The sequence below is a fragment of the Micrasema longulum genome, unplaced genomic scaffold, assembly GCF_059751315.1.
Source record: "Micrasema longulum isolate JH-2025_06_02 unplaced genomic scaffold, ASM5975131v1 h1tg002351l, whole genome shotgun sequence".
NCBI classification, from domain to species: domain Eukaryota; kingdom Metazoa; phylum Arthropoda; class Insecta; order Trichoptera; family Brachycentridae; genus Micrasema; species Micrasema longulum.
The window spans coordinates 1-22,964 of record NW_028279501.1 but is presented as its reverse complement, the minus strand read 5'-3'; the positions used below and the strand labels follow the sequence as shown (position 1 = coordinate 22,964).

At 34.4% G+C, this 22,964-nt stretch overlaps 2 protein-coding genes and 1 long non-coding RNA gene across 3 annotated transcripts; 1 reads left to right on the top strand and 2 right to left on the bottom strand.

Annotated features, from left to right (window-relative positions):
• Positions 1-991: 991 nt before the first annotated feature.
• Positions 992-9,323, bottom strand: Cdc5 (cell division cycle protein 21). Its single transcript, XM_088240126.1, has 15 exons — positions 9,115-9,323; positions 8,773-9,038; positions 8,563-8,693; positions 8,228-8,387; positions 7,531-7,699; positions 7,170-7,304; positions 5,903-6,069; positions 3,796-3,954; positions 3,591-3,663; positions 3,413-3,511; positions 3,148-3,319; positions 2,609-2,800; positions 2,255-2,460; positions 1,876-2,178; positions 992-1,695 (listed from the first exon to the last, which is right to left on the bottom strand). The coding sequence occupies exons 1-15, from the start codon at positions 9,157-9,159 to the stop codon at positions 1,597-1,599; spliced, it is 2,376 nt and encodes a 791-aa protein (XP_088096252.1). The 5' UTR covers positions 9,160-9,323; the 3' UTR covers positions 992-1,596.
• Positions 9,324-10,891: 1,568 nt separating this feature from the next.
• On the top strand, positions 10,892-14,692 carry Hem (Nck associated protein 1 Hem). The gene is made up of 2 exons (XM_088240123.1): positions 10,892-11,052; positions 11,169-14,692. The coding sequence occupies exon 2, from the start codon at positions 11,184-11,186 to the stop codon at positions 14,553-14,555; it is 3,372 nt and encodes a 1,123-aa protein (XP_088096249.1). The 5' UTR covers positions 10,892-11,052; positions 11,169-11,183; the 3' UTR covers positions 14,556-14,692.
• Positions 14,693-21,027: 6,335 nt separating this feature from the next.
• On the bottom strand, positions 21,028-22,745 carry LOC148272373 (uncharacterized). Its single transcript, XR_015824859.1, has 2 exons — positions 22,610-22,745; positions 21,028-22,005 (listed from the first exon to the last, which is right to left on the bottom strand). It is a non-coding gene; the product is annotated as an uncharacterized LOC148272373 (long non-coding RNA).
• Positions 22,746-22,964: the final 219 nt, after the last annotated feature.

The following is a 22,964-nucleotide window of genomic DNA, read 5'->3' as shown; positions in this document are numbered from 1 at the left end:
GATCAGGGTCCGTGTTCTAGTGGGAAGTTAAAATTTATCTTAAATTTTATCTACAAAGTAAAATTAAGTTTTCTATACCAAAAATATATGTTTACAATTTATTTTTTTCTAAACATGTTCAATTACAGGTTACCGACAAAGATACTTTGAATTTTCATACAAATATACACATTTTTGTACATAAATATCGATGTTAGTTTATATATACCGATGAATATAGCGTTCATAATTGCGGCCCTAGTCCATTTTAATGATCGTTTAAATCTAGAAAGACTTACACCAAAAAATCTAGATCCTGTCTCAAGTTTACAGTGCGACACAATCGGGACATTGGTGCGTGCAAGCCATAGTTTGTGCTGTGCTGATCAAGAAACAGCACATTGTTATTTCGCAACCGACGAATCAGAACACTGAATGCCAGTTATTCCAGTAACGATGGTTCATTAAATAAGATCATATAAGACCCATGTAATTGGTTATAAACTCGTTAAAAATAATAAAACAACCCTTGCCGAAATATATAATAACAAGCATTTTTTTCCAGATACATTTACATATATACATAGTAAGACTCCAACTATCCAGATTAATGAATGAATGAGATTTTATTGCTTTTGAAATAATACAGCGAATTAGAAAACTTATTAAAAACTTACTCAAGCATGGCCAGCAAAGTTAATTCCACAATTCAATTCAATTAAAAACGTCTTTATTTTTTATTTCTTGATAACGATCTGGATATTTGGAGTTCTACTGTATATTGTTATCATTATTTTTTATAGACTTAATTAAACTTGTTGTGTTCTAATGAATTATTTTTTTGTACATACTCGGAAGTATTATTAAAAATGCTTTGAAATTATTATGTGAATATAATTTAACTGTGATAATTTGCGCCACTATAATTTTATTATATAGGTAGATTTATGTAATAATTCATGAATTTTCATTTTGTAATAAAAAATGGAGATATAAAATAAAACAAATATTATATTTGGAGCATTGTAGTTTTATTGGTTCATATAAATTTCATGCTATCGGAGGAAAAATAGTATACATAATATTTATACAAATTAAAATAGAAAAATGTACTTGATTGATGTATGCAGTATACTGGACTAGATAATTTCGGATTAAGCTTTTTATTCTTTAAATATGAAGACAAATGACACATGATACAGAATACCCATACTATATGTACATTGTAACTCAATATTGATATTATTTATGCACTCGTATATTACTCTTTAGTGACTATGTAGGTATTATTTATCTTACCTTATTTTTTGTTTATTTAAATTTTCTATTACGTAACATTATTTGATAATAACTAAGTTTTATGACAAATAAACTTGAAAGATTGCTATATTGGTTAACTACAAATCAGAGCTCCTCTGGCTAAACCAAAAATCAATATACTAAGAATGTTTTATGACAAAGGGTGAATTTGCATTATAATTTCGATGAAATAAATATTTACATAATTAAATTAGTGAGTTAATGCAAATCTTTAACAAGCTAATTCATTAAATATACATTTCAATGTGTGTATGTCTACTACACTACAGGCGCCTATAATATTAGTTCTCAAATGTATTATTTTTTATACACTTCCAATTCCGACTGAAGTTCGGCATATCTTCTTTGTAATTGTTTCTCTCGTTCAGTTTGTCTCGCTACATCTTCCGTTAGAGACTGAAAAATAATGAATAAAATATTTCTTCAAATGTTTGATCTTGAATAATCGAAGTTTATCAATTAATAAATATATCAACATTCCTTCGGAATCGCGAGGTTAAAATGACTCACATAAATACAATATGAAAAATAGCTTAAAAAAACAAGTATAGTGAAAGAAATGAGTTGAAATATTACCTCTATTCTTCTAGGTATAGCTGCCTTTTCCTGTTCTGCCAAAAATTTGAATGTGCTGAGTTCAAGATTAGCTAATTCAATTTGATCGTTTAATTCTTGAAATTGTTTCAATAAAGATTGAGCCCGGCTTTGGTAGCCTCCAGTTAATACTCTCAATTTCCTTTCCATTTTGGAGCACTTCTTCGCTTCTTTTGCCATGTGATTACGATTTTGCTCTAATCTTTTTTCTGCAGATTCCAGTCTGTCCTTTTTACTAGCTAAATTGGCTCTCGTGTACCGGTTTTGACTCGGCAAGAATAGCACCTGTAATGAAATGTTTAATAAAAGGAAATAGTAATTGAACGGAACCTTAAAAAAAAAACACATAAATATGCAATACCTGCGCCAAACATTCCTCCCAAACTTGTGAATAAGCGTCAATACTGAGTTCTCCATGAGCCATTCCTTGTTTCACAATTTCCATTTCTTTTCCGAGACAATTATTAGCTTCTCTCAATTGTTCTGATGTAAATTCTTCGTAAGGATTTTGTTCTAAGTACGCTAATTGTGCGGCCTGCTGGCTAGATGGCCGCTTTTTATCACTGCCTGAAATCGGTACAAAAAAATATTAAACTCTGATTAAAATGCATGTGGCATAATTTCGCAAATTGACTTCTGGAAAAAAATATTTACTAAATCATTTTAGTAACTATGAAATGACTTTTAACTTGTATTATTATAATTTGATTCCTACCTGCAACAGGATTCTGTAAAGCGTCATAGTGTAGCATTGTAATCATTTCTTTTTTAATAAGTTCTTCAGCTTTCTGTAGTTCTGTTAGTGGCCCTGTATCTCCGCGAGACCGCAGTACACCGGTATTAATATCCGCTGGCCGAGGAAGAGATCTCTGGACGACTTTTGATCGTAAAGCCAATGCAGCAGCTCCTGTAAAAGCATTATTGAGAATGTTAGAATATAATCCACAACTTGATTTCCATTTTCACCCTTCAAGGATGAGGATTTTTGTCTTTTATGAACCATTTTTTTAAATAAAAAATTCACCATTAACTCCACACTGTTTATTTCATTGTGGCACACTACATATTTTTTAAATAAAAGTGGAAAAAACGAAAGTATTTTTCTTATTATAATATAACTGTAATGGAAATTCTTGAGACAATTACTTCAAAACTCAAGTATAAAATTAGCTTCTTTTCAATATTTGATTATTCTTAGTGTTTGGAGAACATTATACAACAATGTATTCATTTAGTAAGAGTAAAAAAGAATACTTTTTGCCTCCATTTCCTTTTCCTTCTTAAGATCTATATCGGCTTGGTCTTCATTGATAAATGTTTGGCCATCATCGTGAATATCTTCGGATTCATTATCAGGCACTACTATTTCGTAATCATTTCTGGGTGTTGGCAGTGACTGCAAGCCAGCTCTCAGAGAAGCTTTGACCTAAAAATTTAGATAAATAATATTAAGTATATGTACCGCATTGATACTATGAACATATTGTGACCATTATAACGTCAAGTGGTTATTCAGTACCTGTTTCTGGAAATGGTTAACTTGTTGTGGAGTGTCCCCGATTGCTAATCTTTCTTCAGGGTTTATATTTAACTTGTCCCTCAAACCTGGTGTATATCCCTAGAATACCAGCATAGTAATTTAATAAAATTCTTATTAAACACAGAATATAATATTATAATTAACGCAAATATTTTACAGGTCCTCCAATTTGACTTTGTGCTCCCGGTGTGCCAAAACCTCCCGGTGTAGACATCTCACTTCTTACAGACCTGAAATTTAGATAGTGAGTTGTTATTAAGTTTAGCAGAATCTTTTGCCGCACTTGATTGGAAATAATACCGCTATTTTGTTTAATATTTTGAGATAAAAATTCATATTTTGTTGTTTAATTTAAGACTTACCTAAAGGGTGTAGCCAATACTGTATTAGGAGTTGCTACAATTTGATTTTGCGGCATAGATCCACCAAAGTCAGGATTATATAAGGGAGTATTGAGGCCACCTTTCAGGGGTGTATCCACGTGGGTCAGTGCCATCATGTTCTGTGCTTCTTGTAGAACCCTATAAAAAAATATACCAACTCTTGTTCACAAATTAAGAGGATAAGGCGGTAGGTAAGAATTTTGATTAATATGTATTTGAACATGCATCGCAGATGCCTCCCCGATACAGTGCGAAAGAGACAACTGTACGATGGACTGATTTTGGCCAACTGAAATAGACAAATCGACACCTCAATACCTTAAAACTGAACTGATTTGAGTTTTTTTTAAAGAAAGACCAGAATAAAATTTTCTGTATCGGTACCTATTGCCTTTAACAAAAATAGTTATCATATTTGAATATCGCATGTCCGAAGACGGCAGATAAAACTGGGCACTTAAGGGCTTTTGAATGGTCCTAGGTCCTAGCTCCCATCAGAAACAATCAATCAAAAAGGCAAAACGATAGACACGCCAATAGATCTACAGTGTATTGCTCTAGTGGCATAATTCAGAGAGAAAATACGGGACATTATAAATCGAGGACTTGACATAAAATAATCTTTACTGACTTGATATAAAATAACCTGTCACAAGTAAATATATAGGTATGTTTACCTCATTTACAGCATGGTATACTTATACTTTCAAACATCATGTTGTTCGGCATTGTCCGCCTTGTGGTGTATTGATTATGACATTTGACTACCGTTCTTTAGTTCCCGCATTTAAAATTGGAAATAAAAGAAAAAAGACTTGACTGTAATTTTGAATTCTATTCATTTTTTTTATTTATCAAACATAAAAATGTACAAAATAATTAGAAACAAAAAGCACATAATTTTAAAATATTAAATGCTGTATGTGGCTTGTTGGTGGAGATTTTTATTCATATGTAAATATTAATGACCCATAAATGAGAACTTTTTTGAATAATATAACGGATAGAGAGATCAGGACATTCACAATTATGTACACATATATATTTTTATGTGTACATAATTGTGATACCGTTATCCTGGCTGACAACACATGTGTCCTTCGGGAACTTCTTAGTAAAATTGAAAAAGCTGGTAGATAAATGGGCTTGAACATCAATGTGGCCAAAACAAAGATGATTGTGTTTAGCCGAAACCCTCACAATAATGCTGTATTGCGAATAAATGGTCAAACAATCGAGAGAGTGACTAACTCTAAATACCTCAGCAGTCAAATCACTTCTGATCTGGATTCGGATAGGGAAATTAGATGCAGAATAGAAATAACACAATCAGCATTCAACGGCATGAAATCATTATTCTGCAGTGATAGTCTTAATTTAAAACTGAGACAGAGGATGGTCAAGTGCTATGTGTGGTCAATACTGCTCTACGGGGTTGAAACATGGACTCTCAAGGTGAACTCCATGAACCGATTAGAGGCTTTTGAAATGTGGCTTCACCGAGAATGCTTAGAATTCCGTGGACAGATTAAGTGACCAACTTGGAGGTGTTGAGACGAGCCAGTGCCGAAAAAGAACTACTGTCCTCAATAAAACAGAGAAAACTCGCATATCTGGGCCATATCATGCGCGGAAGCAAATATGCGCTTCTACAGCTGATTATGGTGGGAAAGATCGAGGGAAAGCGTGGAGTTGGAAGGTGACATATGTCCTGGGTGAGAAACATCCGCGACTGGACGGGAGTGCGCGGGGTTGAGGCGCTGTTCCAGTTGGTGCAGGATCGGAATACCTACTCTAGAGTGATCGCCAACGTCGTGGAGACCTGATATGGCATAGAAAGAAGAATATTTTTGGTCATTCGCTTATGGTCACCGCGACTCCTCAAATTTTTTTTTTTAAGAGGGAGGTCCACATTATTTTTAGAAGTAATTTCAGGAAGCAGTTTGATTTGTGAGTTGATAATACCCTGACTAAGTTTTTTTTTCAGTAACGGAAGAGTGCCCTATGCAAGAAGTTGTTCTTTGATGTTACCTCGGAAATAATTACAATAGCCACATAGTTTTATTAATCCTTATCTTGTTATTACCTGTCTGTCTGCGGAGCGGGTGTGCGTGCGGCCGAGGCGTGCTGCGGAGTGATGGCGTAATCGGCGAGTAGAGAGTCCGTGGCTCCACCCCCCTCGGCCCCACTCTCCCCGGCCACCTCCCGCGCCACCTCACTTGCCCTCCCCAACTTCACTACCTGTTGTAGTTCCTACACACACATTGCACGCATTATATAAGATAATTCAAACTAAAAAAAAACCATCTTTATATTCACATTTGTAATTTTCAGAGCAGTGTCTACAGTTAGAAATTTATACATATAAATTATAATTTTGCATTTTAATGAATAAAAAAACACATGTGCCAGTGTCAGCTTGTAACTCATGCCTGCTAAAAAAATCCCTCTGGAGAGAGTAGCGCAACATAGTGTTACATTGAGCAAAAGATGACTTGTTTTTAAATACAGGATATGTGGGTATGTAGATACTGTAGCTATGTTGTTGTTGCCAATCAAAAGACCTACACCTCTCACAATCGAGATACGCTGCTTTTAGCTTACCAATGCAGTGCCCCATGCACCACTGGGTCCAGATAGGGAAATGACAAATACAGTTGTGTATACGGGCTACATTCACAATATAATGTAGCAAAGGAACACTAAAACATTAATGGCTGGGATTAGCAATAAACATGTTGAACCTACATATATACGAGGGTTGTGTAAAAAATAAGGTTCTCAATTTTTTTTCAGTCTTCCTCTCCGGCAATTTCGGATGGCTCTTCTAAGTTTTTTCAAGGTCTCGCAATAATTTTCCGAATTTATTGTGGTCCCTCGAGTTATAAACTCAACAAGCAGGACGCCCTTACGGTCCCAAAAGACAGTAACCATCACTTTCCCTGCGGATAGCGTTTGCTTGAACTTCTTCGGTTTAGCCGATCCGGTGTTGAACGCTCTACAAGCTTCCCCATAAACACAACTGCCTATGAATATCAACCGGTGGTAACTTTTTAGCGTGCAAAAATCGGATTACTGCACGAACTTCGCACCTGGCGGTGACGGCGATCAGGTGTTCCATCGCAGATGGCAGTCAGGCCGGCACCGAATGTCGCAGCGAGTTTTACTAAGGCAGGATCTAGAGTGGAAGAACCAGCGCACACAGCGGTGTTGCCGGATTCCGTCTAGCATTTCGCGCGGCGAGTTTTCAGCGTTGGGAACCTTATTTTTTACACAAATTCTTGTAAATTAATAACAAAGAATGGGAATAATATCTGTGGTTGAAAATAACACAATAATAAATATTAAGTCACCTGATCGGAAATCTGCGGTTCTGGTAGAACAAGTTTACTTCTTTTCTTGGCGGGCCCATCACCCGACAACATTGATTGAGGAATATCATTCTCCTTGCGTTGTTTTAACTTCTGTTTATCTTTCCTGCGTTCTCGCTGTAAAACAAATTTAAATTGTACAATATCAACCACATTTTCACAATTCAAAAGCAACAGTTTACATACAATTTGCAATTGGAAAAATAATATCAGCAGGATAATGTAATTATCAGGTAAATCAATCATATATTATGTACATACCATGACACACAATTCATTCCGAGACACCTCTACCACAGAGCCATAATATTTACTTATGGTAAAATTAAAATGGAAAGCTTACCTCTTCTTTTTCAGATTTCAATTCTCCATCGAGATGCTGTTGTCTCAATTTGGAAAAATCTGGAGCCATAGGATCAATCACTTCATCAGCTGTATCATAAAATCCAAGAGCAGGTCGCTTTTCAAACGGTATTTCAGCATTATAATCAATACCTCTCTTCTTCTTGTGCCTATGAGGAAATGTTATTTATGTAATGCTAGGCTAAAAGTCAATTATCCTTTATTCAATTTACAGATCGAAGTTAGAAAGATATTAGAAACTATGACATGAAATATGAATAGTTTTTACATAAAACTTAACCAGCCAACTAAATTGATTTACCTTGAATTTATGTATAAAATATTTAACGCTGACACAATGTCAGAATGACTTTCTGAATCATGGTAATATGTTTTTTTGTATATTTTTCTATAAAAATATGAATTTTAAAAACAATCACTTCACAAAAATTAAATTAAAAAAACTTTAAAAAACTAGCAAAAAGTAAATATGCTTATCTTTCTTAAAAAAAAAAACATCATTTTTGGGATTTTAGTTATTAAATATTTCCATTTAATGCTCGTAAAAAAAATGTGTGGCAAATAAGTTTAAAGTTACTAGCCAAAATTGATGTGACAAGCAAATAAAAATCTATGGATTCATTATAAAACAACTTTTATCCAACAAAAAAGCCGAGATATTTTAGAAAAGACATCACCTTGCAGCGACTAATATACCGGCAGCACTCAGTTCCCGTCGCTTCTGTAGGGCGGCCAATCTGCGAGCTTCTTCGAGCTGCTTTTCCCTCGCCTTGCGTTTGGCCTTCTTACCCTGAGTGTTCGCCAACCTGGCGCGAGCCTCCGATAACATCTCCAGTTCTACAGACAGACAATAAATAATGAAACTCATCTGGTCAAATTTTTAGCGAGATTAATGGATCCACTGGGGAGAAAACTCTCATTAACAACTTTATTATTGGCACATAGGTATAAAAATGATCGTATTTTATAAAAATAGCGCTACTGAAATAATCAAAAGTAGGCAAAATCTTACCGTCTTCATCCATATCTTTGGGATCAGGGCGAGCTGGTTTAGTTTCAGGATTTGGGTCAATCTCACCGGGTTTTAATTTCCGGGGATCGTCATTCATGTCATCCCCCTCTTCTTTCTTTTGCGCTTGATCCCTAAAAAGTACAAATCATTTTTCATAACCGTACATTTTCGGCACCGATCGCATTTATTGTAATTAATATGATCACTTACAAAAGATATTCGTATCTTTCGAGGCATTGAGCTGCAGTCCTCCCGATAATTGGAGCGATAGTCCTCCATTGAGTCGGCATAAGTTTGGCAAGATGCAGCAACTTTTCATCTTCCTCTCTTGACCATTCAGTCTTCTTGATGCTCGGATCGAGCCACTCATACCAGCGAGCCTTACACTGCTTAGCAGACTTACGATGGATCAATGAGGCAATTCTAGACCATTGATTTTTTCCATATTTCATTACGGCTGCTTTCAGTATTTCATCCTAAAAAAAACATGTTAAAATGAGGTAGTCACAAAATGGAAAAGAGTGCTGTGTATAATTTAATTTGTAAACATACCTCAGTGTTGCGCCACACCCCCCCTTTAATCATAATTCGAGGCATTTTTGTATTGTGCTTTCTTTTCGTAGATAAAGACAAACAGAACCGTGTAGGATATAAATAATGCCGAAATACTAAAAATTGACACACCGACACCAACAGTAGCCGATAGGAACAAATCGGTTCATAGATAAATTGACATTAGCATTAGAGTTAGATGACGGTGTGGTGTCTATGGTTTAGTGATGAACACTAGCGTCGCTAATAAATAATTGAAAATGAGTAGAGGAACCCGGGGTGGAACTGAAAAGAGGCAGGAGATTCGTTACGTTTGACAGAGATGCATGAACTTCGCGCACAATAGTCAGTTCACTGCGCTGCGCTATATGAAACGGTTGCTGTCAGTGTCGGAGTGCGCTTAGTTTGAAATTCATCGAATGTTGGAGAAAAAACTCGAAAGTTCTAATATTTGCTCTGTTACACCAAGGTAAATATCTATAAACCATTGTTTATTTTAAAATTTACATGCCACGTTAATTTTAACCTACTTTTGACTGACTAAAAGTCTAGTGATACCTCAAGGCCAACACTTATATCGGCCATAACTCCCGTGTTTTAAAGAACGCTACTGTCGGGGCACAATAGGTGGGGCACAATGGGGTGGTACCCCGTTCCGCTCCTGAGAATATTTGAAAGGTATTCTTTTTCTAACTAATATTATAAATGCGAAAATGAGTTTCTTTCTTTGTTAGATACGCTTTTATACCACTAACGTCACTTTTTCAACTGCAGATGGTGCGAACATTTATAAGAAAAACCATCTGGCACTCCTGGTCTGCGGATGCAGTCATAAGTTGAGAAATAGGATACCTGGTGACATCTAATTGGTACGAAGTGCCGTCATCAACACTTAAGAGGTATATGTTCATAAAAATCGGGAAAATCCAGAAGCTCTTGTCAATAAAAAGTCAAGAAAGGTCCCCACCGTTTTCACAGCTGAGAAAGATTTGAAGTTTGTAAACTACCTGAAAGATATGCAAAAACAACTCTTCGGAATGAGTTTTCAAATGAGAATGAGGACAAATTTTCGCAACTGGTTTACCAGCTAGTAGAAAATAATAATTACAGCCATCATTTCAACAGAACTTTGGAAATGGCGGTAGAAGACTGGATTAAAGGCTTTTTGAAGCGTCACTCTGATTTGAGTCTGACAAAACCAGAAGCAACATCTGGAGCACGCGCTATGAGTTTCAACAAAGTAGCAGTATTGAATTTTTAAATCTGCTTAATGAGATTATGAAAAAACACAAAATAAATTCTACTAGCAATCCTTTCCGCCTCAACTTATAAAAATAATTTAGAAGAGTGTTACAAAAGGGAAAAAATATCAAGAATGATAAAGAAGGAAGACTAAGACAAAAACTAATATTAAAACGGAAATAACCGGAGGAATAAAAACTAAGTCTGATCTGACAAAAGTTCAATAAATGAAGGCCGGTGTTCTTGTAACGTTTTCAAAAATTGAGTGGACATGTCGTGTGCGGATTTATTTTTCCAATGTGCAAATAATTACTAAATTATTAGCACAGATCACAGATGAGAAATGCAATTTAACAATTCAATTTATACATACAATATAGAACGTTATTTTTTATCCCTTATTTTTGCTCGTGAACCTACTATGCCTGTTTGTCCCAACATATCAATCGTTTTGCGTCCATGCCGCACTATAATCTTAAAAATTGTTTATGGTTAATTTGACAACTGCATGGTTTATCTAAATCGTCTATGGGCTGTACACCACGGAATATTCGCGGATAATGTTGACACTCCCTTTTACACATTAAAAATAAAATAATTCAGTGATTATACATTTGTGCATTAGTGCTTTCAGAGAATGTGCAATGTTGGGTTCTTTAGTAATCTTTTAGTTTCATAAATCATCACTTCTTTGAGGTGAGCTATTTCATTACTGTTTAATATGCCTGATTAATTTTGTGGGACGATTAGATTCACATCCTCTTTTTATGATAATATCCGGTATAATTCTAATTCATACATTTGTGTTACAGATAAACAAATACATAATGGCTCGTTCAATCAATCCTACCCAGCAAAAGCTCGCTGAAAAGTTAGTAATTCTAAATGATCGCGGAATTGGAATGTTAACCCGAATTTACAATATCAAGAAGGCTTGTGGCGACGCTAAATCTAAGCCTGGATTTTTATCTGACAAAACTTTGGAGTCTTCTATAAAGTTTATCGTCAGAAGGTTTCCAAATATAGACATTAAAGGTCTTCAAGCTATCACCAATTTGAAAAACGAAATAATAAAATCTCTTTCATTATATTATTACACATTCGTTGATTTACTGGATTTCAAAGATAATGTGTGTGATTTATTGAATGTAATGGATTCTTGTCAAATGCATTTGGATTTAACGTTAAACTTCGGGCTGACCAAAAATTATTTAGATTTGGTGACAACTTACGTGTCATTAATGATTTTGCTATCCAGAGTAGAAGACAGAAAACCAGTCTTAGGTCTCTTCAACGCTGCGCATGAAATGGTCCATAATCAGAGTGATTCTAGTTTTCCTCGACTCGGACAACTTATTATGGACTATGATGTTCCTTTAAAAAAGTTGTCAGAAGAATTTATTCCTCACCAGAAGTTGCTTCTAGGCGCTCTCATGTCTCTATGGCAAGTGTTCCCTTCGCGAAATCTTACTGCAGACCACTGGAGGTCTGAACAAAAACTCAGTTTGGTAGGCAACCCGGGGCAAATTCTCAAGGCTGCCGAAACAAATACGATGTCTTGCGAATATCTCTCTCTCGAGTCCATGGAGCGATGGATAATATTCGGGTTCGTGATATGTCACCAGACACTCCAGCAGGAATCAGCTAACAAGATGTGGGTGGGGGCTCTGGACTCGTGCTGGGTTGTCGCTCTCTTCCGCGATGAAGTCATCTACATTCACTCTTACATTCAAGCTTTCTTCGACGGCATCAAAGGGTATGGAAAACGTATATCAGAAGTGAAGGATTGCTACAATCATGCCATATCGAAAGCTGGCTACAAACACAGGGAACGGAGAAAGTTCCTGCGGACCGCCCTGAAAGAACTCGGTCTGATTCTCACTGACCAGCCCGGTCTTTTGGGACCTAAGGCTCTCCTTATATTCATCGGGCTCAGTTATTCTCGAGATGAAGTATTCTGGCTGTTGAGACACAACGACAATCCTCCGCCGCAAAAAGCCAAGGGGAAGTCTGCGGAGGACTTAGTCGACAGGCAGTTGCCTGAATTACTGTTCCATATGGAGGAGCTGCGAGCTCTTGTTCGCAAATACAGCCAAGTTATGCAGAGGTATTACATCCAATACCTCGCCGGCTACGACGCTATCGCTTTGAACATTCTTATTCAAAATCTCCAAGTTTGTCCAGAAGATGAAAGCGTTATTTTATCCTCTCTTTGCAATACTGCGGCCAGCCTCAATGTGAAGCAGGTTGAAGCTAATGAAATATTTGATTTTAGAGCTTTCAGATTAGATTGGTTCAGATTGCAAGCATATACGTCGGTAGGAAAAACTCCCATGTCTCTATTGGATAATCGTGAAATGGCACAGCTAATTGATAAAATGGTATATCACACGAAAATGGTAGATAATCTGGATGAAATAATGGTGGAAACATCTGATCTCTCAATTTTCTGTTTTTATAGCAAGATATTTGAGGATCAATTTCACATGTGCTTGGAATTTCCCGCCCAAAATAGATACATAATAGCTTTTCCATTAATATGCAGTCATTTTCAGAATTGTACCCACGAATTATGTCCTGAGGAAAGACACCATATCCGCGAACGCAGTCTGTCAGTTGTCAACATGTTTTTAGAAGAGATGGCCAAAGAAGCCAAAAATATAATCACAACTATTTGTGATGAGCAATGCACTTTGAGCGACAAATTGCTTCCCAAACATTGCGCACAAACTATTGCCCAACTTGTCAATAGAAAGAAAAAGGATAAGAACAAGAAAAATGCTATTGAAGTGATGAAACCGGGTTCGGAAAGTTATAGAAAAACTCGCGAAGAATTAACAACTATGGATAAACTTCATATGGCCTTAACTGAGCTGTGTTTCGCCATTAATTACTGCACAACAGTGAATGTGTGGGAGTACACCTTCGCTCCCAGAGAATACTTACACCAACATTTGGAGTCTCGATTTTCCAAAGCTCTCGTTGGTATGGTCATGTTTAATTTGGACACCAGTGAAATAGCAAAACCCACCGAATTATTGGTTAGTGTTAGGACTTACATGAATGTTCTACAAACTGTAGAAAATTATGTACACATAGATATAACGAGAGTTTTCAACAATGCATTACTCCAACAAACCCAAAATGTCGATAGCCACGGTGAAAAGACAATCGCTTCGTTATATACTCAGTGGTACTCTGAAATATTACTCAGGCGAGTTAGTGCGGGGAACATTTGTTTTTCTATGAATCAAAAAGCTTTCGTCAGTCTGACCGCAGAAGGCACTATTCCGTTCAACGCTGAAGAGTTTTCTGACCTTAACGAACTGAGAGCATTAGCTGAATTAATTGGTCCGTATGGAATGAAATTACTAAACGAAACATTAATGTGGCATATATCGAGTCAGGTACAAGAATTAAAAAAGCTCGTAGATGGAAATAAAGAAGTTTTACAAATGCTTAGAACTAACTTTGACAAACCAGAAATAATGAAAGAACAATTTAAGAGACTCCAATTTGTAGATAATGTTTTGCAAAGAATGACTATCGTCGGAGTAATTTTGAGTTTCCGACAAGTAGCTCAAGAAGCTTTGCTGGATGTATTGGAGCAAAGGATTCCGTTCCTAATAAGTTCTATAAAAGATTTCCAGCACCACCTCCCCAGTGGAGACCCCATGAGAGTAATATCCGAAATGTCCTCGGCCGCCGGCCTCCCGTGTAAGGTGGACCCTACTCTGGCGTCTGCTCTGAGGCAGCACAAGGCCGCATCCGACGAAGAGGAACACCTGCTAGTGTGTCTTTTGATGGTCTTTGTTGCAGTTTCTATTCCTAAGCTCGCCAGAAATGAGACCTCCTTTTACAAGGCATCCCTCGAAGGTCACGCCAATAATATCCACTGCATGGCTTTGGCTATTAATAATATTTTCGGGGCACTATTTACCATTTGCGGGCAAGGGGATATTGAAGATAGAATGAAAGAGTTTTTAGCTTTAACATCTTCATCTTTACTGAGACTTGGCCAAGAAGCTGACAAGGAAGCTATTAAAAATCGAGAATCTGTTTATTTGCTTTTGGATTTAATAGTTCAAGAGTCCCCTTTCCTAACCATGGACTTGTTAGAGTCATGTTTTCCATATGCACTGATTAGAAATGCTTATCACGCTGTTTACAAACAGGAACAAGCTATGACTCACACTTAAACTGTACATTCTGTAAATATTCTTATCGGTCACTTTTTTCTGTTGCTTTAATGTTGGTCTTATTTTTTTATTTTTATAGATATACTTATATTATATATGTACCAACAAAATTTTAACTATATTATCAAATATCTTCCCACTACCTATTACTGTAATAATTACATTCCTGTTTTCTTTGACATGTTATTAATTTTATATGAATTATTCCTTACCTACGTACAACAAATGAACTGTAGTAACGCATCCATTACAACATTTGCATTTCTAAAACTATTAAATTAAATAAAGTATATTAGAAATATATAAAAATATGTTGTATTTCACAAACCAGAGGCTATTAATACATATATAAAGATTATTTTGTGATTTAATAAATTTTTTAAAGATGTCACTAAAAAAAAAGAGATTACACGCCAATTTAATGAATGCCTTTTTAAAACCATGATAATCAAATCAGCATTTATATTTTAAGTAATAGTGCTACTGTTTTAGAAACTCCAAGTATTATATTGTAATATGCTTAGTTTTGATAAATCATTAATCTAAGGCTAGTATAGTAGATCTACTATGATAAATATATATTACACTGGTAATTAAGTTAATATTTTTTGTGCTTTTATGTGTGGTGTAAGAATGAATGCAATTGGTTGGAAAAAATAAAGTATTGTTGCTTTGAAAATTATTTGTAGGAAAACACTAGTATACTAGATAGATACTACACTTGCCTATGAGCATGTATATTATAATTATTATACAATTAGAGTTTTTTGATACCTTGTATAAGTTTGCCTGATTTATATAATCTACCTACACATTATATGTATGAGGGGACCCAAAAGATGCCAAAGTAATATTCAAACAATATTTTTTCAATTATTTTACAAAAGACCTTTAATTGCCTTCAAAGTACTATCCGTTGAAGCTAATGCACTTGTCCAATTTTCTATTCCATTGTTGGAAATATTTTTTTAATTCATCTTCCATGATGCTTGACAGTGCCTCCGTCTTTTTTTCTTCACCTCAGCAACACCGGCAAAACGCTTTCTTTTCATGTCTGTTTTCATTCATCTGGTAAGAGGGGTGACCTTTGACAACAGATTTCCCAAGCAGGAAGCAAAACTTTGCGCTTTTCGAGATAATCACAGCTGTCTCAAAAAAAAAAAATCACACCGGCCTAGTGAAACTTTCTCCAGCCACAACATTTGGTATGCTGGCTGGGAAAAGATAGCTCTTCATGATCCTTGCGGCAGAACTTAATACTACAAAAACTCCGCCCACCACAACATTAGATCTGTTTGTTTTGGTACCCAAGGGGGTACCAAAACAAACAGATCTAATATCGATCTAATAGGGGTACAAGGGTATATCAAATTTATAGTAAAATATCACATTTTTACATTAACAATTATTTGGCTTGTGCTTTTTATAAAATTGAATGGTCTGGTGGCTGCTTGGTACCGATTTTAAGAGTTTTTTTTTAAAATGATAAAACGACAGTTTCAGTTCAATTTAATGTAATACCATTTATTTTATATTGATAAAAATAATATAACAATAAACTTTTTTTTTTAATGATGAACTTATAGTTTTATCTAAAGCATAGTTATATTTTTAAAGATTTGATACGTAATTTGTTTATTTTGCATACCTATCTAGAAAATTATATCTCATGGACCACCTTATTTATGATATTTTGAATTTACGAAATTTTGCATTCTGCTGTCTCGATTTTTTTCTTTCAAGATTTACAACAAATATCAGAATTATAATGATACAGAAAAACCAAACAACTTTGAACATTATTTATTTTTCTTTAGTAACTATATAAATTTGTAAGCAATATTAATTAAAAAACAACTTGTTCAAATTGATAAGATGGATTTGAAGATCTCTTTGCCACTGTGTCAGTTGTTTATTATCACAAGACTTTATTATTAAATGTAATAAATACAAGAAAAAAACTTTATTTCACGAGTGTTTTATTGAAGAGTAAATATAATATTTAACATAAATGAATGTGTGGTAGAGATAAATTGTGGGTGGATATTACTGTATGTATAAAGAGAAGATGGTCATGCTACACAGAAATATGCCATCGTCGTGTATGAAGAAAAAATGCTTAAATTGCATTGCGACTGGAAAACAGAACAGATATATTGTTTTATTTGTAAAAACAATCAAGTTTTTGTTTTTAAGGAATAACCAGCTAAGCCTATACTTTGAGAGGCTTGTCAGCAGGTGGGAAATAAGATATGAAAGGAAGTTAATAAGGATAATATTTGTGTAATTATTTTCACAATCCAAATAATAATTTAATTTAAGGGAATCTATGAATATGTTCTCAAAGTCATTGAAAATTTGTCATAATACATTTAAAGGTATTGAATAATATTCTAGTAGTCTTTTAAAAAAAAAAAAATTATAGGTAACTATTTTCAAGATAATATTGAAAAAAATATATTCTCATAGCTCATTAAAAAAATCAATTTAGAGGTAAATATTAATACAAGTATAGAGAGATAATTATTATTGCATTTAAATATTAAATTTTAATTTAGCCTTTGTACTATAAGGCTCAAATTCCTGTGCGTGAGTATAAGGGACAGACGCAATCAATCCATTCTTGAGTACTAACCCTCCCTCCCCGGTGATGTGTAGCTAGTAAAATAATTCATAGGTAACTATTTTCAAGATAATATTGAAAAAAATATATTCTCATAGCTCATTAAAAAAATCAATTTAGAGGTAAATATTAATACAAGTATAGAGAGATAATTATTATTGCATTTAAATATTAAATTTTAATTTAGCCTTTGTACCATAAGGCTCAAATTCCTGTGCGTGAGTATAAGGGACAGACGCAACCAATCTATTCTTGAGTACTAACCCTCCCTCCCCGGTGATGTGTAGCTAGTACAAAGCTAGCTAGCTTGTGTCTAATAACTATAATATCTTTATAAATATTGGGTTTAGATTTTCAGTATTCCTCCATTACACATTTACGTATCGACTGAAATATTTTTTTAATAAATAATAAGTACTTATTAGGCACAAAAAAAGCGTTTTATCGGAAATCGGGGATAAATTACAAATATCATTAAAAGTATAATCATAGTATACCAATAACACCTGGCGTTACATGTCCAGTCACGTAGTCCAGTACTGGCTACTTAGTAGCTCTCGGGAAGTTGGCGCGGGTGCATGTTTCGCCAGAGTCCTTAGCGATACCCAATGGTTTTTTCATGTTTTCAGCAGTTAGATTTGAAATATCATCTTTAAATTAAATTATGGATAATTAATGCCATTTCCTATAAATATTCCATTTTTCCCTTTTTTAAATCTCTTATTTTTTTAATGTGTAGTGACTACACAGTACCATAACGCGCGGGTATTTTTAGAACAGTTAGGGAAAGGTTAATACTTATAGATAGATACATAATGAAATAATAATTAAAAAACATTTTCATTTAAATGTAAAATTTATTTTGATTTTTTACACTTGAAATCACATTGATTTTTTCTCAACATTCATTTTGTTATAATTAAAATATTCACATAAGTTTTAATTTATTTTATTACAAATAAAATTATTTAGTGTGGTAATGGGAACAAGGATTTTTCAAGGATGGAAGTTATCTTTTGTAGTCCATACAACACCTATTGGTCGAATTTACGTAAAAATATTACCAAAGATACCACACATCACAGTTTTACTATTCGCCCAATAAAAGCCTTTCCTCTCGGTCTAAAGACATGCGCTTCCATTTAGAGATGAATTATTACTATCAAACATCTAATCACAAGTGGATCTTAAGTACCTGGAAAGGAAAAAGGACTTTTTTGATCCTTAAAGCAAATATATATTTTAAATACTAGACGCATTATATTACAAAAAACCTTTTAATGACAAAAATACTGAAAATGAAGAAAAACTCGATCCTTTCCATGAACTTATAAAACTCACCAAATATTTTTACTGATTTTTTTTAAGCCAATAAATATGTATGTTATTTCTGACAGCAGTTATATTTCATTCATCTAATTACATCTTTAAGGTAAATTATGTACATGTTGAATAAGCATAAATTATTCCAAAGTACACATCATCATGAAAAATATTATTGTCAGAAGCATTCAAGAATTTGGCCTCGATGGTAATATTTTCTCTGGTTGTTCCTTTTTTTTATACATAATAAAGTATCTAAGATATACTATGATACATATTGTGTGATATAAAAACATTAATTCTGTATGTACACAAGTTTGTTTACATTCAGCGATCACGGAATCAATGAGTTGGAAATGTTGAACGAAAGACCAGTCAATAAATATGAGAAGAATTATCTCCATGATAACACAGCATATAACAGTGTTAAAATATATTTATTTCTAAGTATTTATTAAAACCTCCATACTCCGAATCATAACCTAAAAGGATACAATCCTTTAGCATATTGTAAATGAGACTTCTCAAATTTATGTTTCATTTTATACAATCCAGTACACTTTATTAATATTATTAAAATATACATAAGTAAAATACTTGTTTATAAACAACTTCCTCATATTAATGTTTACCCTATTTTATAATTTGGTATGAGATACATTTATAAGAAATATATACTGTTACAAATGATATTTTTCCAATAACTCTTAGCCGTTATTTTCCTCTCATATCACTTTGAGTAGAGATTGCGTCATTGTCTCTTAAAAATAAATGGCAAATTTATATTTATTGTAACATTCAGTAAGAACTGAATGCTCTTTGCACTGTTCCTTATACCGCATCTTGTCGGATGAGGTCCACATTTCAAATTAGTAATCGGCCAAACTCGCACACTTCACTTCCCGTCTACGATCCTCCGATTTACACTCCTTATTACAACAATCTGCTAAGCACTGTTTGCTTTATTATGCTTTATATTTACCCTTTGAAGAGTTGAATTCTCGAGTGACCTGAAATTCAGCCTGTTTTCGGAACAATTAAATACAGTTTAGTAAAATTAGCTTACAAAATAATACATATAAAAATACTCGATAAAACATAAAATATCAATGTATTTTCATCTTAAAGGAACAGGTAAACAATGAATTTTTAACTAATCAAATTTGGAACCATTATTATACATCTTTGTATACACTAGATGCAGCACTAAGCACCCGTCTTGTGTTCCATTCAACTTAAGTTCCGGCACTTAACTTGTAGTCAGTAAATGTGAAGGAGCGAAAAAGGCCCGACACACCTTTGAATTCACAGTAAACTGGCATCGACAGATAGTCTTTTTTACTTTGCTAAGGGTTTTGCACGGCAATCTTGACGCGACAATGCTCATTTTTCAGAACTAAACTATGAAGGAAGCATCATCTCTACTTATTTTTACCTCAGCGTTTGGATCACATTTTATCATTTGCCAAATTTATGTCACAAAGAATGTCGCTGGATGAAATACAAAGTTTTTTAAAGATAATGACACTACAATGGGAGCACCTATTTTACTACTAGGTGCTCCCATTGTAGTGTCATGTCGAGTACTTTGTTTTAACTATTTGGTTGTAAGCTTAAACATAAAAAAGTGATACCAAATTTGATTAATCAAGAAAATACTATCAGAATAGAATAAAAGCACTCGGTTACTGATCAGTAAAATAAATCACATAAATCAAATTCCACAGCAGTCTTTATAGTGGACAAAATTAGTTCTTCCGAACTAAAAACTAACCTACATAATTACAATTATAAAAAAAGCAAAAATTGAAGTAGATATAAAAATATTAAGCTTAAAGAGACGTTTAAATGTTTTATTGATGATTATTTAGTCTATTTTAGAAAGAAAGTACGGTGATATTTCATTATTATAAATTAAATAAGAAATAATTTGATTTAATAAAATGCAGTAGCATATTTATTATATCAGAAAAACAGTAATGACGATAAATCCTCACTTACTTTATGAGACATTTTGTAAATAAAATGTTTTAAAATATTTTTGGATAAGTTCTTATTATGTCAAATAATGTTAAGAATTCCATATTGTCCTTTTTCGTTACTCAAATAGTAAAATAAAAATTCATAGCCACCTCAGAAATAAAATATATAAAATTAAGATACATTACTAGTATATTAGAAGTAAACAGTCTTATTGTAAACTGTTGAATTTGAAAGGAATGACATTGAGCAAAACCAATCTTCTATTCATTTATTCACCTGTTAAAGTATAGAAAAACAAGATATAGATAAATCATGTGTTTTATAACAACATTCTAGGTACAAAAATAAATTACCTTTAGAAAAATTTTAATGGTTGTAAGATGATATTTTAATTATACAATATTTAAACACGAATTATACAATTATGAAACTAATATTGGTAATGACTTTTTATGAAATAAAAACTAAACAATCTTAAATAAGTAGAAATAAATTTAGGGCATTCACTATAGTTATATTATATATTAAAATAATTTACAAATATAGTTTAATCATGCACTTTTATTCCAAAATTATAAGATCGAAATTTCACTTAAACATACTTGTTGCTGAGACAAATCTTATCGGGTATAACAATTAATATATCGTCGTAACAAGGAAGTTCCAGTATTATATACTATTGAATGACAGTTTCTGATTTTGATTTAGAGGATTGCGCGGAGGCATCGTTAGATTCACCGTTTAAAACAACTTTGGCAGAATTATTATCGTAAGATTTTTTGACACTAAGAGAATCGGGTGATTGGAGCGTAATATTTGTCTGAGACGCAACAGTTTTCACAACCAAAACTTTAACTCGAGAATTAGATGGGTCTTCTTCGCACGGTTCTTCCGGGATACTTTCTTGAGCGAGTAGTTCCATTTCACTTTTGACTTCACTGCACGATGTGGAATTTGTGGACTGTTCCACTTTTGAACTTTTCACTTCGTCATCCCGATGGTCTTTGTTGATTTGAACATCCGTAGATATTTGAGACGCAGTAGGTTTAGTAAAATCTTCATTTCTTAATTGATAAACTACATTATCCGCTCGATAGATCATGGTAGGTTTTAGCATGAGTCCGTGGGTGTCCGTATCGAAAGGTCGCACAGGCTGGTAGCCGACGATAATCTTCGGGAACTGCCAGTTAGTGGAGTCTTCAGCTAAATGGTAGAGCATCTCATCCCTGGAGTGTTGTGTTTGCGGTTCAGGCTGGTTAGCGTAGAAGGGAGCGCTTTGAATGCGACGCTCAGCACCTACGTTGCGGGAAGAATTCATCCTGAGGAAGGCATTCTGGTTTTGCTGATTCTCTCGGGAGTAGAACCTGTCGCTGGGGTACTCGTCGCTGTGGTTGTGGTAAGGGTTTGGGTACTGTCAGACATGCTTTGTCGGGCGGAGCTCGTACGCTGGACCCGAGTATGCTCCGGCGTACAATTCTCCCCGACCACTGGCACTAGCTCCAGCATGGGCTGGTGCAGACGCTGTAAAAAAATATTAATGAATCTTGACGCAATATAAATTATCTATAATAATACAAACGACATGTCGGTAGTCAGATGGCAGAAGGGACCATCTGTAACTTGAAAAAATGCTCAGGAGAGCTGAAATAAAACTCAATTTTAAGCCTTTAATCCAAAAACTAAAATATGTTAGTGTTACTTTTCAATAATAAATGATCATTCTAAAGGTTGTTTTTTTTTTATCTATGCGTATTTACTTAAATATTTACTAAAACTTTTGAAAAATAAAAAACAGAAAAAATTACAGATGGTCCCTTCTGCCATCTGACTACTGATATGCTATTGAGGATGGAACTTAATTATTTTCACAATGTAAATAATATGTAATTAAATTGAAGGGAATCTATATACATGTTCTCCGAGTCAATTAAATTTTGTCATAATACTTTTAAAGATATTGAAGAATATTCTAACAGCTTTTAAATAATAAAAATTTAGAGGTACATGTTTTTATGATAATATTGCGTCTGATATCTGACCCTTAAACACTTGAAATACTAAAATGTATATAATATGGTATAAATACCAAGGTAGGTAAAAATATTTGACTAGTCATTGTTTAAACCTTTGGGTTGCTGGTAGTGCCCCCTCTGGGGCTGGCGGGGGGGATTTTGGGGGCGGCGCCCCCCGGCCGGGACCGCAGCCCCCGGGGGCGGGATGGAGCGTGCGCCCCCGCCCCCGCCGCCGCGTCCCCCCGCCGCCGCCCCCGGCGAGTGGTGGGAGCGCCGCATGCGCCGGAGCGTGTTCATCGGGTGGCGAAGGGTCTCGGATATCCGTCTGCAAGTCAGAATTGAAAATAATAAAAAAACGTTACGATAAAAAAACATGGCAGAGCTTGAATATGTAATAAAATTGACAGTCATAAGATTGATTTCGCATGTGGCATAAGGGTTCCTAAAAGTTTTACAAAATGACTGACA

Coding starts and splice junctions, on each gene's coding strand:
- Cdc5 (XM_088240126.1), bottom strand. CDS start 9,159: ATGCCTCGAATTATGATTAAAGGGGGGGTGTGGCGCAACACTGAG. Junction 3,512..3,590: donor AAAGTCAAATTGGAGGACCT/GTAAAATATTTG, acceptor CTGGTATTCTAG/GGATATACACCAGGTTTGAG. Junction 2,801..3,147: donor AAAGGAAATGGAGGCAAAAA/GTATTCTTTTTT, acceptor ATGCTTTTACAG/GAGCTGCTGCATTGGCTTTA.
- Hem (XM_088240123.1), top strand. CDS start 11,184: ATGGCTCGTTCAATCAATCCTACCCAGCAAAAGCTCGCTGAAAAGTTA.